The sequence below is a fragment of the Labrus bergylta genome, chromosome 4 (assembly GCF_963930695.1).
Source record: "Labrus bergylta chromosome 4, fLabBer1.1, whole genome shotgun sequence".
NCBI classification, from domain to species: domain Eukaryota; kingdom Metazoa; phylum Chordata; class Actinopteri; order Labriformes; family Labridae; genus Labrus; species Labrus bergylta.
Window position 1 is genome coordinate 11,734,124 of NC_089198.1, and position 19,053 is coordinate 11,753,176.

Genomic DNA, 19,053 nt, shown 5'->3' on the forward strand with positions numbered 1-19,053 from the left:
TTAACCAAATGACGTCAGAACCTTTATTAATAATTTTAACAGATCTCTGGTGTTTTTTATTTGTCCAGATTTAAATCCTGTTCTTGTTTTATTAACACATCAAAGTGTCTGAGCTCTGACTCGTGGACTAATTTGGCAGACACAGTGGTAGAAAATGAATACATTACTGGTACCTGGTGCCCTGGCCAATCAGAGCAGAGGATTTATATAGTGGGCGGAGCCGGACAGAAAGAGACTGACAGAGGGAGAGAGGGAAGTCAGAGCAGACACCCGACAGCAACACTGACAGATAAACTGGAACGAAAGCATCAAACCTCAGCCAGAGAGAGGAGCAGACTGGACCGTGTGTGGACTAAGTTTGGACCGGCTTTTGTCCAGGTTTGGTCCGGATCATGCCGGTGAGACGGGGCCATGTGGCTCCTCAGAACACCTTCCTGGACACCATCATTCGCAAATTTGAGGGTCTGAGTGAGTACAGGAGACTTTGACGAGGGTTTGATTTCTGATTTGAACTTTAAAGATGGAGTTAAAAAAATAAAAATAATAATAATAATAATAATATAACTCTCCGCTGATTAAAACTGTGTTAATCTGTTTAAAACACACCCATACTCAGGATGAAAGTTGAAGGTAGGAAAGAAGATTTGTCAAAGAGAATTGTTTCCGAATTGATGTTCCAATATGTCGAACATTAGACAGGTTTTTAACAATATTTTTTAAAAAAAATGTAATTTAGATTTTTCTTCTACAGTAATGCAGGAATTTGAATTTTCTCTCAACCACCTGATTGTACATCAGGTCTCCTGAGTGACATCACACATCTTTAAAATCTCTAAAACATGATTAAATGTTGCTGCCTCAGGGCGATTTGATTGTCCTGTTATTGGAGTCCAATAATGTCTCTCTTCATTCTCAGTGTGGGTGTGTTTTTATTAAATCGTGATTGGTTCTTGGCTCTTTGCTCCCCTCTGTCCTCTCAGATCGTAAGTTCATCATCGCTAACGCTCAGGTGGAGAACTGTGCCATCATCTTCTGTAACGATGGTTTCTGCGGGATGTGCGGATACAGCCGGCCAGAAGTGATGCAGAAGCCGTGTACCTGCAGCTTCCTGTACGGTCCTCACACCAAGAGGCCGGCTGTGGCTCAGATGGCTAAAGCTCTGCTGGGAGCCGAGGAGAGGAAGGTGGAGATCTCGCTCTACACTAAAGACGGTGCGATACACTCAAGAGTTTCACAAGTTTGTTCATGTCTGGTACATTTTTCTTTATTTCTCCAGCTCTGTATCGTTTGAAATATTTATTGCAGCAGAACATAATGTGTGTACTGAATCTAATCACTCCTCACAGTTCTTTATGTGATGGGATGATATCTTGAAGCCCTCAGTTGGAGCTTACAGGTGGATGCTGGGGTGGTGGCGGTGGTGTGTGTGAGCGAGAGTGCAGTACTGGTGCAGGTCAGAGCAGGCAGTGAAAGGGCAGAGGGAGAGAGATCAGAAATCTTGCAGCTTAAATAGACCGCTGATTGGAAGGAGGTGTTGTCGGGTGATTATTAAGAATGAGGCATGTCAAGTGAAAAATCACTGAACTGGCTCGCAAGGCATCGCCTCATTTGTGATGGTTTGTTTTCGTGATGCACCAATCCAACTTTTTGAGCTCTGATGCAAACCTATACCTGGGCTTTGGATATCTGCCGATACCGAGTACCAAGCTGATACCTGTGTTTAATTAATAATCTGTAATCCTCAAAGTACGCTTAAACACACAGTCAGCCCCTCTATTGTGAAAACGCCTATGGAAGCTGTTCTTGCGCTGGCAGCGTGGATGGTTTTATTCATCAAAACAGTTCATTCATTTTTTTCGTCTCTCTCATTCTCTCTTGTATTTAATAGTACTCTCTTTAATCTGCATTCTTTCTAAATATGCATCATGTTTGTCTCGATGTAACTCGTTTCAGCCGTTTGCACTTGTTAGCTGCGGTATAATTGTCATCAGACGAATGCTGATGTATTCAGGGATTGTATTCTGACTGGTGAGTGTTTTCCTGCATACATTCAAAGACGACACTGAAACACCAGTGGCCGTTATACTTGGACTACATGCAGAGCAGACTGCAATACGTCGAGTCACATCCAGTCTGTATTTTAATGAAAATCTGTGAGTAGAGATTAGTGCCATGATGGTAAGTTTGAAATACTTGTGCATCAGTCCCAGTACAAAATAGGGGATAAGGTTAATCTACAGAGGGCAGATAAACAATCAATGACGTGCTAATCCTGAATATAAAGAGTATTATTTATATTTAAGATCAACTAGTTTAATTTTAAAAATTACTAGCTGGAAAATAATGGATTCCTGCTTTATTTTACTCTGACATCATTTCTTTATCGTCCAATATTATCAGTAACAAGCCCTGATTATATAAGTGTTAAGTAATGACACTTTTTAACTCAGCGTCAGTGTGCTGAACAAATTAAACCTAAACAATTTTAAATTGTCTTGATATGATTCTGAGGTGAAGATAGAAAGGTGAAAATCCCGAGACAGATCCCAGTAAAACCATCAACCTCACAACATTAATGAGCACATTGTGATCAGGATGGGTTCACAATCAAACAGTTATTCTTCTAGCTAGAGATGATTGCTATTGTGGCTGTCCAGGTCGATGAGTCCTCAGCATGTGAGCAGCTCGCAGCCCTGCGTTGTGAAACGTGTGTTTTATTTTGAAGTCGATTGTCATCCCTTTAACCTCTAGTTCATATTTTATTGTATTTCTTTGCTTTGAATCGAAGTGTCTGTCCTCAAATGCAAACCACGGTCTCACTTTGAGTTCACTGTCAAAGACAAACGTTGTAACATTACACAGTTTGCAGCTTTTAAGCACACAGATTATTCTTGATTTAGGCTGAGATTCTATGCTGATGTTGATTAGGTTCAGTTTTCCCTCTACAACAGAAAATAGTTACAATTTAATAATAGTTTTATAAACACAAAGACTGTTCAAATGTGTCATATCTGATTAGTGTAATGATAAGATAGGTAATAAGTGAAATGACTGTGTGTTTTTTTCCTCTCCGAGGAACAAAAAGGATCCGCAGTGCAGTATGGATATGAAGGCTGATAATAATTATCAGATGACTGATTAAATTTAGACATCAAACCAGTCAAAAGTGGGTCACAGTCTAAATAAAGCGACCTTACAGGAGCAGCTCACTTAATACTGAGACAGGACTGACCGTGGATCGACAAAAAACTGAGAACAGTTCAGAAACAGAGGGGGATTTTCTTGCACAGCTTCACCAACTAGCAAGGTGCATGAAGAGTGAAAGGCTGGAAGAGGTCAAAAAGCTCCAGGCACAGGCCGATGCCTTCCGGTCTGTTGCCCTCATTAGGGCCATGATATCAGGCTGGCAGTGATAACTGTGAGACTGCATGTCCACACCTTCACAAGTTGTTCTAGAAATTGTTAACGAATAATTGACTAAAACTCCCAAATCGAGGTCAACATGTAGTTTTGCTGCTCTGTTTGAGAGGATGTTCAGATTTGGTTTCTTTGATTATGTTGACAACCTGTGAAACCCCTTAATGTTACATCTGAGACATACTGTAATAAGACACCTCAAAGCAGCAGATCTATGTTTATATAGGAGCCAAGTGTCTGTTGTGAGCTAAAAAATAAACATGATTTGCTGTGGTTGAAGAAATGTATATGTCTGACAGTTTCAAGTAAAGGTAATGTCTATTTTTTAGCCTATTAGAAATATAGTATAAAGGAAAGGAATGTGTAGGCCAGTGATCACATCCGGCCCCCCGAAGCTTCCCATCTGGCCCCCAGCATATAAATGATCTGAACATGAAAATGAAAATAAAACCCCAAGGCTTAAATACTCACCTTCACATTGGGCTTGACAGCTGTCAGGCTTATGTGTAAGCATATTTAAAAGTCCGGCCCCCACAGTGTCTGTCAAGAAAATGCTGGCCCTTCTACAAATTCAGTTGATGACCCCTGGTGTAGGCTGTACCTGCTAACAGAATATAAACCAGACTGTTAACAAGTTTGTCAGTCTTTTGTCTGACCGTGACTGAATAAATCCTAAAATAATCTGCAGTCTGTCTCACGATTTCATCATCAAACATTTACAGAAAAAAAACCCATGCAACAGTAGTGTACATGTTTCCAGATGGGCATGAAATGATTGATTAATGATAATGTTTTACTCACATTGTGAATTCAGGACCAGAGAATGGAGAAGTACATTTACAGACTGAACATGTCTCAGGCTGAGTTAATAATGTAGGAACAACATTAAAATTTTGTATGTATCTGACACCAGCTCCTCACAGTCACCTCTGTTATTGTGTTTTTTATTGTATTGAATAGTTTGTGGATTTATTAGTTTGGCCTGCAGGCAGAGAGTTCAGAGGGTTAGACAGACGGAGGATGAGGAGAGCAGAATGATGCAGGAAGCTGATGCAGCTTTTCTATTCTGTCCATTATTTATTTGTTCATAGCTTCAGACCAGCTGGTTTTCTAAAAATATTTCCATTTACAGAAAGAGAGCAGAATGAAGTGAATGAGTAGCATGGTAAGACTGTGGTTTTAGATTATCACTGAGGATTTCCTGACAGTCTGTACACCCTCCATCTTGATTGGAATCAAGAGCAGATCTCTTTTTGTTTACAATATATCCCGCTGACCAGAACACCCGTTCAGAGCGCACAAGGTTACTGGTAGCGCACCCACAAATATTTACGAGCCAGCTTGGAGAGTTGCAAGTTTGTTGCGCACCCTGTGTCTCTCCACCAAAGCATTGGGATGCTGTCTGCAGAAAGAGGAGTCTACCTCATCGTCTGCATCTCCTGGATCGCACCCACGTTGCTTGCCACATTACAGTTTTTATCAGCTGAGGTCAACAGTGTATGCAAAGTTACACTGAGATGGATCAAAATGAAAACTACTCTAGACAGCCTGATGCACTGACTGTATGTTTTGAATTCGGACGACTCATTACAAATTTGAATCTGAACTTTCTCTCCCAGGTTCATGTGAATGTTTGAACTTGGAAATAAAAATGGACAGCCCTAGCAGAGGGATGTGCAGATTATGTTGGATGACTGGATCTGGTGTTGTGTCGACTAAAATGGCTTCAGTTCTTGAGCTGTCCTTCTGATATTCTCTAGATATGTTCTGGAGTACAAATGTAAAAATGGCTTTCGATGTTTTTTGCAATGAAGCTTATTTGCATAGAGGGGATGATTCCCCATTCTAAATGGCTGCATATTGGCTCATTAAATTACCCACAAACAGCAACCGCGCATGGAGAAGCTGTTTGCTCTGCAACGCAGTCAGGGGCATTGAACCCTTTGTGTGTGGTTGTTGAATTTCCACAATCGTTTAGTGAATCAGCCTGGAGCATGTATATGTAGCCCGTGTTAGCTGAAGGTGGAATTGCTGTTTGGGCTGTAATGGCCATGTGGTAGAGTAGACAAGATTGTCCTGGCCAGCCTTCTCGGGATGTTATGGCAATAAATGGACAAAACATATGTGAAGGGAGGTCCCTACTTAACATCCCAGGTGATAACCGAAGCCTGTTTAGGCCCTCTGAGCCTAGGGGTTCAGGGGGAGAATATTTGATTAAAAACGAAAATACAAAGGACCAAGGATTGAACCCTGTGGAACACCATGGACTGAGTGGGAGTTAGAGTGATTCTGTCATTTAAATAGAGAAATAATAATAAATGTGTGAAATAATATTTTGAGACATCCTCACAGGGTTGTAGTGGTTATCACTTTATATTATCAATGTGAAGTTAAGGCAAATTCAACCTTACAATATATATCTGTAACAGTATCTTCAGCCATAACATCCCTTATATCTTCTGAAGCTTCAGGAACCTCAAACTTGTTACAATGTTACAATGTTACAATTCACTTAGCAGATGCTTTTATCCAAAGCAACGTACATCAGAGAGTAAGTACAACACTAATCCATTCATACACTGCCACCAAATCTACCGGAGCAATGCAGGATTAAGTGTCTTGTCAGCATTTCTTACGATGAAGGTGGTTTTGAAGGTTAGATGATTGAAAAACATATGTTTGTTTGCAGCTGTATGCATACAGCTCTGCTTGGGGATAAGAAGGTCACTGAACCCTCAGAGAATTTAATCCTGAAGACAAGAACACTTATATACATTACAGTGCCCTTATAATCCATTTCAGCTATGAAATGCTAATTTCATGCCAGTAGTGAGTTCTAATTAAAGCTAAAGATCACTCACTTACCCTCGTATGTAATAGAGGACAGACAAATTTTTGGATGGGTGATTTTTTTTTTACGATCACTTCCTTTAAATCTTGAACCAGTATATATTTCTGGACTTGTGTAACTTTTCACCTTAAATTTGAAACTATAAACAAAAGGATGACCTAAATAAAAAACAAAAAAACAACACAATTCATCAGCACTCAGACTTCTCAAGCCTTTAACTTTGAAAACAACCTTTTGAATAATGTTTAAATATATTCTAGAAATGTCAGAGTTTATTGTAAATGCACAGCCTTCAGGGTTAAGGTTCTTCACATTATGGATATTAAATCATTAAACTAAGAAATAGTTTGAGTCAAAATCAAACAATGTTTATATCTGTTTGACCAGAGCAACACAAATAGAAGTCCCAAAGGCACAAAATATTGGATATTTATTGTTTTTAATTGCAGGCAAACTCCTACACATTGTCTACATTGGCAACGTTTTGGTTTCTTAATGTTGCCAACATATTTGTACAATTTAGACAGTGTGCTCTGCTCTGTGTCTGTTTGTAAGAAATATAAGCGTAACTTTTGCACCTTTATGAGACGCTAAAGTGACTTGAGAGAGGTCAGTATTTGCTGACTTGTGAATTGTTCTCCTCTGATCAAACACTTACAAAATGTTTTTTTAAAAACGCTGACATTTGTCAGTTTCAACATTTTACATGTTGACTTTGTTCTATTTACAATTAAATATGGAGTTTACATGTTTTTACACAACATCCGTGTGTGTGTGTGTGTGTGTGTGTGTGTGTGTGTGTGTGTGTGTGTGTGTGTGTGTGTGTGTGTGTGTGTGTGTGTGTGTGTGTGTGTGTGTGTGTGTGAGGTCACAGTGAAGGTGGCTTTAGCTCTTCAGGGATAGAGGGGGAAATAGGATCATAGTTTTCATTAGAGCATAAGAACCGTATCACCCGAGTGAGAGATGATAAACTAACGGATTAGAGATTAATCTATGCACACACACACACACACACACACACACACACACACACGCACTGATTGGAACATTACTGTAACTGAGCTAATGTGATGAAATAGATTAAACTGTAGGGGAAATAAATGACTGAGCCTCTGTTCACACACTGAAGAATGAAGCTGCCGTGTCTGAAATGTGTAACATTTTATGGTAAGAAACATGCTGAGGAGTTCCTTTAAAACCTGATAAATCTAGTCATGAAAATATATTGTAAATAAAATTAACTTTATTTAAATTTAAACACAGACAAAACCAAGACAATAAATATAAATGAAAATCATCATGATTGTGAACAAAATACTAATTTTTGTTGAAGTTTTCTTTTAAACAAATGTGTCAGCAACACAACGTCTGACCCATTTCCACTTTGATGTTTTCAAAGCACCAAGAGACATTTTTATAGATTTCCTAACATGTAACACACTCAGTGATCTAAATTCAGGTGCTGTTTAATTCATGAAATAACTAAATTAATTCATTTGCATCAGTTCTGTAACTGATGAGATCATACCCCAAGCCTTAACAAACTGCAGCGGCCAAACACTCTTCATAAGTTCAAGCTCCACGCATAGGATAAACACCTCAAACACATGTCCTCACAGTCCCATCTCTTCCATGGGGAAAGGTTTTAAAGAAGAGCTTGATTTCATTTAAGAAACGTCAGAGATTTTAATATTCTTTGACCTAATCGTGCATGATGGGGTCTCATTATAATACCCCTTCTTATAGAAACGCTTTAAGCTGCTGCAGAGGAGGCTGACAGAACTGACAGCACCTTCAGTGCAGAGTTGTTTTAGTTAAAGAGATCAGTCGTGTCAGAATTTGATCTCTGCAGAACCAAACTTAAAGTAATCACTGATATTCCAAGGACATCTCTGTTCTTAGACAAACACAGTCACTCCACTTCTCCATGCACTCCCACCAGTATTCACTGTGTGAACTCTGTGATTAAAGACAAGATGAGAATGAATCTAATTTTCTTTTGTAGAGTCCTTTTTGTATGAAGAGTTAACACCTTTGATAAATTAAAAGTGTATGTTCATAATCCTGACATGTTTTGGAGAACTGATGACGACAGAATGGAACAGTTCTTTACTTTCAGTGTTTATAAGTCGGCTACTTTAACATGTGTGTCCCTAGCCTGTCTACAAACACCACCAAAGAATGAGAAAAGTCCATCCTCTCCGTCTTCTGCCTGTTCCACTTTTCAGAAAATGTGTGCTCAAACAGGCCGTTTGGAGATTTTCCATTCATGACATCACAAAGGGCAGTAACCCCTCCCCCAGGTGGGTGACACTCCCACAGCTAGGTGTCCGTTCTGCCCTCTGAATCTGCCTTCTCACCGTAAATAATTTGGCATGGTTCAAGAAAGCCTGAGCCAACTAAGCCCTTCCAGAGAGGGGGCGTGGTCAGACACAGCTAATTTACATATTTAAAGGTACAGACACAGAAACAGCCTGTTCTGAGCAGGGCTGAAATAGAGGAGTTCGTAGACATGATCAAATACAGGATCAGAGTGGATTTAGAACAAGAAACTTCACAGAGGTTCAAAGGTTTGTGGTGTTGCCTGTTTTAGCTGCACTTGTCTTCGGCACAGTTAAGAGGAAACTTTACTCTGTTTTTTATCGGACTGTAAATAGCCAAAATGTCTCTAAACTGCAGAAGTTGAGTGGCCTTTCTTGTTGTCTTGACGACGTCGTCTCCATACTTTGAGCTGGTAGGCTCAGCGTTTTCTTCGGTGTCGCTACCGCTAATTTCGTCTGTGTTTTCATTCCACTCCAAACGTCTGTGTGCCCGCCTTTCCATATCTCGTGATTGGCTGTTTGTTGTCCTTTTCGTTTTTTCTTTAATCTGGGGTGGCAACTAGAGTTTAAGGCGCATTAGTGCCCCCCTTTCCCAGTTTTTTGTGTGATGTAATAACAGTTTTAAATCTATCAAACTTTTAGTGAATATTTGTCATATTTACATTCAGAAAAATTATATCACAATAATTATCGTTATCGATTTATCAGGCCTAGCCGTTACCATGCTTTTTGATGCAATCACTTATTAAAATAACAGAGGTTGTACTGTTTTAAAGCACATGGTTAAAAAAAGTATTCGAAGGTATGTGAAGTTTTGGAACAGCGCTATACTGTGTTCAGAGAAGGAGATTTAAAAATAGTTGTCTATGCATCATTGATGGGATTTTTCATATTCTGTGTGATGATCTAGATCTTTAATCTAATAAACTCATCAGGTGTTCCTCCTCTCACCTGTTTTAAATTGAGACAGAGAGGTTTAATATCAGTCTGAGGTCTTTATAATCATCATCATGAATCCAACATGGAGTCACAGAGTGTTAGAGCTTAAATCACAAACTCATCTCTGCTGATTAAACTTGTTTTATCGTTTAAAAAGGTCGGAACAGGTCAGAGTTTGGTCTCTATAGCACCTGAAACATGGAACAACACAGCTGGTAAGTGTGTGTCTGTGTCTGTGTGTGTGTGTGTGTGTGTGTGTGTGTGTGTGTGTGTGTGTGTGTGTGTTTTCTAAAGCAGATGGTCCTCTAGTTTTGTCATTTTGATCTCATATAGAGGATAAAGGTAGAATAAATTATCATGATGCTAATCCAGTCTGGCCGTAGATTTTGCCCCATACGCCGACTCCCTAGTATGTCCTTCACACACACACACACACACACACACACACACACACACACACACACACACACACACACACACACTGTCCACTTAAGTTGTCTACAATGGTCCATTGTCTGACAGTTTCTTCCCATGTTTCCTGCACACCTCCAAATACATGTGGGTGTGTTGGGGAGAGAGCGAGCTGGTGTGCAGCGGATCAGGACTGAAGTTGTTTCTCTGCACGGTCTGTCCTGCATTTAGGCGATACAACTGTGCAAGCATTTGCTGTGTTGAACGGTTGCATTGTAAACATTATTGTGAATTTGTGAAATATGTTTCTGCGTTTTACATGCCAGACTTGTAAATCTAACCTGTCAACATGATGGACAAGAAAATGGCCTCCACTAGAGTTCTTCAGCCTACTGGTCCTTCCTTTAAAAAATCTATTATAAAATCTATTTATTGCTTTGAAAGGCTTTACGGACTTGAACCCGGGCCGCCCGCTTGGAGGAGCACAGTCTCCGTCCATTGGCCTGTGACCTAGGCCATCAGACACTCTGATGGTTCTCCCTCTGAAGGAGAATTCTGTTTTTTGAACCTCAGTCCTTTTTTTAAATGTTTTGAGCTCTGCAGGGGGGAAAATGTTGAATTTGTCCAGTAAATTATTTAATTCTGCAGCAGTGAAACAGGCTGTAATGTCTGCAGTGTAATCCTCGATGGCTCAAAGTGTGTCTGCTATGTGTGTGACAACATTACAGAGAGGATCCCTACAGAGATAGACCTTTTTGTTACAGAGGATGATGATCAAACAAAACAAAAGATCAGTCTCTGTGTGGTAGACGATGTGCACCTCCAGTGATGATGTGAGATGTTATTCCTGTTTTTATCAATGGGGTCTGCTCTCTTTGAAGCGAGCGTCATAACAGCAGTTTCTAAAAAAAAAGGATGATATCTGCTCAGCACAGTGTCACCATCCAGAGGAAGTATTCAGAATGACATGAATCTGATTTTTCACAGAAGCTTTACATGTAAATATATCTCTCCCATCTGTCTGTGTGTGCCTGTGTGTGTGTGTGTGTGTGTAGGAGTGTGTTTCCACTGTGTGATAGATGTGGTTCCCGTGAAGAATGAAGATGGTCTTGTCATCATGTTCATCCTGAACTTTGAACTACCCACTGACCCCCGACCCTCCAACACTTCTCCCGTCAGAGAGCTGCACAGAGTGCTGAGGATCCCCTGGCTCACCCTGGGTATGTTTGTTACACTCATGGAGAAACATTCAACCACAACATCTGTGTTGCACAATTGTATTCATTTTATGAACTTGTCCGACAAAAAGACTTCATTCAAGTATTTTCACTTTGAAAATACACCTCCAACAGGTGTAGTTAGATTTTAATTTGTAATTTTACACGATACTCCACATGCAGTTTGCAAACAACGGGCTAGCAGAGTAGTCACAAGCAGTCATATTTGTGCAAAATCCGGTCATTTTGCTGGACCTTGTAAGTGGACTTGTTTGTTTATCTCCTCACAACGTCTCTGCCAACTTCACCGCCCTATGTCTGTCAACAAATGCAAATCTTTAATGAGGTGGAGGTGTTAATAGCGCTGTGTTTTACAACAGTGCAGTTGCACTGAGAGACCTTCAGTGGGCGCACCAAATGAAATTCCTACATATCATTCCTTTACATGTTACAACATTGAAGATTGAGTCAGCCATTAAAAGGTAAAACTTCATAAAAATAAGTAATATTTTCTAAAGGCCTACTTACAGTTTAAAGTTTGATGTTACAGATTCACATGTGATGATATTGCAGGTTATTTCTGTATTTTCACAGAGGAAGATCTTTATAAGACTTTGAAAATACTCAATTCTGACACTGTCCTGTTCCTCCTGCAGCTCGGCGTCAGCGTCTGCGCCTCCTCCTGCGCTCCCTCAGCCCCTCCTCCAGCGCAGACACAGAGCTCGGTGCTCCGCTCCCGCCACTCGGGCACGAGTCTGTGGCCCTGGACAAACTTCTGTCCCTCCCCGAGAGACAGCAGCTGGAGGAGGCCGGAGTTGGACTCCTGCTGTGGGACAAAGAGGAGGAGGAGGAGGAGAGACAGAGGCAGAGAGGAGCAGAGAAGGACAGCTGGGTGGAGCCCAGGAGAAGGAGTGAGGGAGAGAGAGGGAGAAGAGAAGGAGGTGATGTCTGTGGGCTGCTAGATGTGAGTGCAGGAATAGAAGGAGGAGGGAGGAGAATGAGGGAGCTACCACCAGCTCTGACCTCATCGCATCCTCAAACAAGGTTATTCAGTTTCTAAATCTTTATTGTTAAAGGGGACATATTATGAAAAATCCACTTTCACAGTGTTTTTGAACATATATTTGAGTAACCTGAGCGTCTACCGACCCACAAAATGTGAAATAAATCCATCCAGTCCTTTGATTGTAGTCTGCAAAAGTCTAACAACACAGTGAAAAATGCTCTGTTTCAAATTTGCCCTTGTGACGTCACAGTGGGATTATGTTAAAAAAAAAAGTGTTAAAATGTCTCCTGGGCACTGATGTTCACAAGATTTAATCCGGGGGAAAAAATAATCAAGATTTGATAATTCACTTCTTTTTCTACCAAGGATCAGGTAATCCAGCTCACTTTCATGTTGGTTGTCCAGGTACAGACTTAACACACCTGTGCTGGTTTGCAATCACTGATAGTTTAATCAGAACTTGTCAACGAGTTGCCCAGAGTCTCGATGTAAACCTACGATCTTTAAACGATTAAGTAGTAAAATCAAATGGAATAAGTAAAATAACAAACTTGCAGCCTGATTCACTCTGATTCACTCTGATTCACTCTACTTTTATCACTCAGTGTCTATCATGTTCCTCATCTCCTTCTACATCTCTGTAAATCTGACGGCTGTGTGAGGAAGCTTTGTGTGTCTCCAACATGCTCTCACTTTGTTTTTGTTTTTTACATCCTGCGCAGAAAGGAGGAGAGAGAAAGAGGAGGAGATGAAGAGGAGCGTCTCCTCCACACTGCTCGTCCCTGCAGCAGGCTGGACGGCAGCTGTACCAGTCTGAAACACTCGTCCTCAGTGGACGACATCAAGAGTGGAGAGAGTTACTGGGACAAGAGGCTGCAGCTGAGACACAGCTGTACAGGTGAGAAAAAAACTCTGACTCAGGTCAACCTATTTTTGTTTGTTCTGATCTGATGTGACATTTCTTTATTTTCATTTATAAATGAATCAACCAGGAGAACCTTATTGTGTCCTCTTGGAGTGTCCTGACCAAGAGGGGCAGCAGCACAATAAACAAGTTAGAGACATAAAAATAGTGAGCAAATACAAACACAGATCAACATATCCTGAGCCTACAACATGAAGCATCTTCCTCCAATATCTTCAATCTACAATTAAAAAGATTTAAAGATACCATCTCCCCAGACACAGATTCCTGATTAAAACATTTGTAAAAGTTAAAAAAGAATGAATCATGTGACTTTCTTGGATCTCTTATTAGTTTTAAAATAGAACTGATCATTTTCCTTTAATCTGACCAGCAGAGGGCGCTAGTTGAAACATTGGATCTATACATGCACGTGTATCTGTCCGCCGTGTGGACTGCACATCTGCACAGGTGTTCTCATGTGGAGTTTGAATGACCTTTATGATTTTGGACTAAAGATTAATAAACACAATCGAAGCAAATCAAAGTCAAAGTTTTCATGTGAAACTGTCGTTCAGCAGGTATGGTCTCCGTCAGGAAGAGCAGCACTCCTGCTGGGTCATCGGACGCTGATTTACGCTGTCGGACCAACAGCCAGGTAACACATGTACACACACATCATCATGTCCACACAAATATACCTCACCAGCAAAATGTTCACCTTTTAAAGGAAGCAGAGAATCAGCTGTGAACACAAAATCTCAAGTTCAGCTGAAGAAAGCATGTAAACGATACAATAGCTACTATACGATATGGTACGAACCCTTCGACTCCAGATCCAAGTCACTGCAGGCTGGTCTACTGCTGCCTCAGTTGCTGATTTGATATGCTTTATTGTGTTAGTGTGCGAAGAACACCAAAATAAAGTGCATTTGTGTGTGTGTGTGTGTGTGTGTGTGTGTGTTGTCTTTCTTGCAGCAGATGACTCAGAGTCTGTTGGACACTAAGGCTGACCCCCTGGTTGCATTACCTCCAGGTGAGATCAGACCTCCCAGTAAACTGATGGACCGGACTCACCACGTCACAGAGAAAGTCACTCAGGTTTGTCCACGTTTCATACACTGACGTTTCTGTTACAAACACACCAGCTGTACATCCATCCAGGTGTGCTTTCACATTCAGATGACTCTGTCCATCAGTATGAACAGTCTATGGTCAGCACCAAGGGGTCTATCTGCTTGTGATGTCAGAACCTGCACATGCTCAGTCTTCTTCTTTCTTCTTCTGTGGAGAATGTTTTAAACTGCTCTCATTATAAGAGACCCAACTGTCCCAAAATCTCACCTGCCCATAAAGTACAGTATGTGTGACTTTTGTTCCAAGAATAAATTAGGTTGAAATGACATCTTTGTAATATGTGTAACATCTTTGCATAGATAGGATTTTACCCGCCGATGCAACTTTTTTTTTCTGTCATGTTAATGTTGTTGTAACCGTAGTTTAGCTGGTTGAAAAATGGTGTTAGACGTTCAGACCTGATTTCACCCCGTTCATATTCTGTCTTATCTGACTTTCACCTTTTTTCTTCTTGGCTGCTGTCATAACTACCCTGGCCACTAGAGGTCCCCATAGGACTTAAACGTAGGCGCTTTGATGCACATGAGGAGACTTTTAGGACAATGGCCTAAAATGCAATCTTGGTGAGGAAGGAAGAACGAAAAATCCCCCAGAGGAAAGTATGATGTTAATTTTAAGCTTCAGGTCTTTGCCTGTTGGTAGGATGACCGAACGCACCAGCATGGTTCGGCTTTCCAAAACAGCCCTCCAGAAACCAATGGGTGACCAATGGGTGATCATTCAGACTTTGTCCCTGTTGATACATCGTCTGTGATTAACACATTTAACATTTGTGGGGTTTAATTTATTTATGTTCATTTTTGATCAAGAAGTCACAGCCAGTGAACAAGGAAATGAAGTTGTGATTTTCAGTGTTTGATGTTTTCACTGAAAGATGATTAATCTGGTCAGCAGCAGAAAGTTCATTCAGGCACATTTCATGAAGAACGAAGGGACATTAACCCCGCTGAGAGAGAGAGAGAGTCCAGTGTCCTGTGTCAGCATTTGTTTATAAGTTCTGTCTTTAGTTCTGGTGTCCTTAACTAAACCTTACATTTAAAGGCAGGGTTGGTCATTTTCTCCAGAAACACTTTTAAGGATTTTGGTTGTGATTGTCTTTAGGTCCTGACCTGATTAATAATTAATGTGCTCTGAAAAGGAACTAAGGAAATCCGTCATCTGTAGCAGTTGTGAGTATGTAAAAACTTTGACCAGTGTCTGCCACGAGGTACCAATCTGATGAACCAATCAGACGCCTCCCTGGGTGGGTGGGTGCAGACGGAGCACTGAGGGAATGCTACTTTCAAAATCATGCTAGTTTTCTAAAATGACCAACCCTGCCTTTAAACTAGTTTTTAAATGTTGTAGTTGTGCACTCGTTTGGTTACGGCTAACGTTAGCATTCAGCCACTTCCCATGTGACATTAACGTCATCAAGTCTTCAACTACATATGGTAATTTAACAGTATTCTATTATTGGATGGATGAAATGATCTCCACTCTAAAACTAAAGCAGGAGTAAAACACAAAGTCATCACGCACAGTGCTGACACCAAACAGCCTGCAAAACCCCTCTGCTCCTCGTCATCTTCCAAGTGATCCCGCCTTTCAAACCCATCGCCATGACAACCATATATACCATACTACCAGGAGCTAGGTGTTAGCTTTAAGGTGTAACGTCTGCCTATGTTGGAACCATCTCAGCTGGTGCAACACCTTAAATTATGGTATAGCGTAAAACTCTAAAACGTAGAGCTATGGTTCAAACCAGGATTGTGTTTGAACTTAACGCAGAGCTGCTCAACACAGAGCAGGTTCTGAAAACAGAGAAACGTTAATGTAAGGATAGCTACTGTTTTTTTTAAACACTATTAGAAATGAATCTTCCACACAGAGGTTGTTTTTTGAAGGAGCATCAATGTTCCAGCTCCATGACTGGTGTGAAGCCCCCCCCACCTCCCCCACTGTTCCCCAAGGCTCTCAGCTGCTCCTGTTGGAGGACACACAGGGTGAGGGAGGGGGGTTGACAAAGAGGGAGGAGGCAGATATTTCTGTTTGGAGGGCAGGTGATTAATGGGGAGCATATAGTTAATTTATCATCATATAGTTAATTTAGCATGGCTCGGGGGCACTTTGATGACATCGCTGACGTCCTCTGGTGTGGTTAGAGGACGTCTGAATTCTTACAGTCAAACTCTGAAATGTACACTCCGCTTCTGTGACTTGATGCCCGCTGGCACACTTTTGTCCTCTGTTACCGTGGTGAATATAAATACAAACGAAACAACATGGATGATCTGGTGATGATACGGAATAAAGTGTTGAGCTTTAAAGGTGATTCATTATTTCTCACTGTGTCTTCTTACTGACAGAGAGGACATCACCCTGAACGTGTGTGTGTGTGTGTGTGCGTGTGTGTGTGTGTGTGTGTGTGTGTGTGTGCGTGTGTGTGTGGACATATGGCTCTTTAGAGGACTTCTTTCCTAAAATAAATGTGAACATCAGCAGTCACTTCACATCACCTAATCATCTGTGTCACCCACATGTTAAGTGTGTTACCATGGTAACGATGATCATTTAATGTATTTTTATATTCTAGCTTTATTACCCAGTTAATACACTTTTCTAAGTGTAACACATTCCCCTATAAGATACTTTTGTATGCTTTGTTATTCCCTTTTAATCAATTTGTGCAGCATGCAGCAAGAGTGCTCCTTCACTGACCTCACTGCCATTCACATCATGTTCAGTATGTGTTGTTTTATGCTGTTCATTGGCCTACACTTCTGTGTTTAAATGAAGATTGTTGTTTATTTCTATTGGTTTTATTTATTGATAATATGGAGGCAGAAAAATGTGTGCAGCACTGGAGTCCAAGACAACACTGTAGGCTACAATCACACATTGTTAGCTGTGCAGGGTGTCATGACGGCCGATCACCATGTGCCAATGCTAACTGTGAGACAGCATCTGAAATGACCGTGGCAACAGCAGGCATGACATTTTGATGTTTATTCCTCCTTCTGTCACCAAAGATATGAACGAAGTTGGCAATAAAAATCTGTGGACCTCCAGCTGACAGATAATATTTGTTATGAATTAGCTGCTAGTTAGCGTGTGTTTGTTGGTGAAGCTGAGAGGTGTGTATTTGGATGTTGTTTGAATTTGAGCCGTGCGTCTGAGACAACACACAGATCTGACGTTAACCTCGGTCTGTGGGAGTTTTCAAAGGGAACTTTATTGACAATGTCAATGCTTTGTCTGTATTTGACTCGTATTTGTGAGCACTCAGGTCATGAGCTTCTGTTATCGTAAACGTTTCAGTCGTACAGTGTGAGATGACATTTCACCTCGACTTTACTACAAATAGCATAGTCTCTGTCCGGCTTAAGGGGACTATAGATTGTATCGTATTGTACATTGAAGCAGGCATTCATGGTTACTACTGCACTAAAAAACCTCTTTGAGTCTTTTGACTTCACTGATTTCAAAGTTTTAAAATACATTTTACTGGGTTTGAATTTAAAAAGATGATCTATCCGAGTGCTAATAAAGAGGATTTTCCTTATTGACCGTTTAATAACAAACACGTCAGAATAATAAAGGTCTGTTTGGACTAATGCAGCTTGACATTACTCATGTATAATCATGGAGTGGCACACTCAGTTTGTGCCTTAGTTTATTGTGCTTTTATAAATATAGTGGTACTCTGGTTTAGGTGTTAATAGACTCCTGTTGGAGGACAGAGGATGGTGAAGAGGAGAAAGAGATAGAGAGGAGGAGGGGGACAAAAAGGGGAGGAGAGAGAGAGAGAGGGGTGAAGTGAAAGCTGCAGAATAGATAAGAGAGGACCCAAAGAGGAACTAAGATCTGAAGATCTGAGGAGGACCCGAGGAGGAACTAAGATCCGAGGAGGACCCGAGGAGGAACTAAGATCCGAGGAGGACCCGAGGAGGAGGGCCTGAGGAGGAACTAAGATCCGAGGAAGACCCGAGGAGGAACTAAGATCCGAGGAGGACCCGAGGAGGAACTAAGATCCGAGGAGGACCCGAGGAGGAACTAAGATCCTAGGAGGACCCGAGGAGGAGGGCCTGAGGAGGAACTGAGACATAAGTAGGATCTGAGGAGGAGCTGAAGCTGGTCCAGAGATCAGATTGAGAGAAGAATCACAAGAAATGTCCTCCTGACTTCAAATTAAAAACCTATGAAGACGTGTGACCTGATCGTCTACAAACAGGATTTATAATGTTCCTCAGGCTGAACTTTGTACCATGAAGAGAGAGCAAATGCAAGCTAAGAAACATAAGTCTAAGCTATTTATTTTTTTGTTTAAAGGAGTAAAAGGGAAAAAAGGAGTCTGTCGTTGATGCTGTTGATGGACGGTGGGACAAACTCTCAAATACAACGGTGGAATAAGGAAGAAAAGAAGTGACAGAGAAGAGTAAACTTAGAGGAATAAATAGGGATAGAGTGATGGAGGAGGAAAGACAAGAAAGAACAAAAGAAGAAAAGATAAGAGAGTAGAACATCTTTTCATCTCAGACAAAGAAGGAGAAATAAAAGAAGAAGAAGAAGGACAGGATCTGTTCAGAGTATCAGACCTGTATTAACGGGTTGAAGATGTCCTCTGTGAGTGTGGTGGAGAGCTGTGTGTCACAGGACGACACTGATCACAGAAACAACCAGGTGAAGAGAGCCGTGCGAGTATCCTCAGTGGTCACTCATGAGGTGAGAGGGAGTGTGTGTGGGTGCCTGTTTGTATATGTGTGTTCAGTGTTCAGCACTATTAATGGGTTTAAGCTGCCGTCCTACACACTACAAGATAATCTTACTTACTGGTTCCCCTCTTCCAACGATCCTAATCAAAGTCC

General features: G+C 41.0%; 1 protein-coding gene across 1 annotated transcript in view; it reads left to right on the forward strand.

The window, feature by feature from the left end:
- Positions 1–282: 282 nt before the first annotated feature.
- LOC109997594 (potassium voltage-gated channel subfamily H member 6-like) overlaps positions 283–19,053 on the forward strand; it is a 32,972-nt gene continuing 14,201 nt past the window's right edge. Inside the window, exons 1-7 of the mRNA XM_065953400.1 lie at positions 283–468; positions 981–1,211; positions 10,995–11,159; positions 11,813–12,200; positions 12,825–13,060; positions 13,645–13,724; positions 14,045–14,167. Of these exons, the coding sequence (XP_065809472.1) occupies positions 393–468; positions 981–1,211; positions 10,995–11,159; positions 11,813–12,200; positions 12,825–13,060; positions 13,645–13,724; positions 14,045–14,167 (1,299 nt within the window). The 5' untranslated portion in view covers positions 283–392. The remainder of the gene's footprint in view (positions 469–980; positions 1,212–10,994; positions 11,160–11,812; positions 12,201–12,824; positions 13,061–13,644; positions 13,725–14,044; positions 14,168–19,053) is intronic.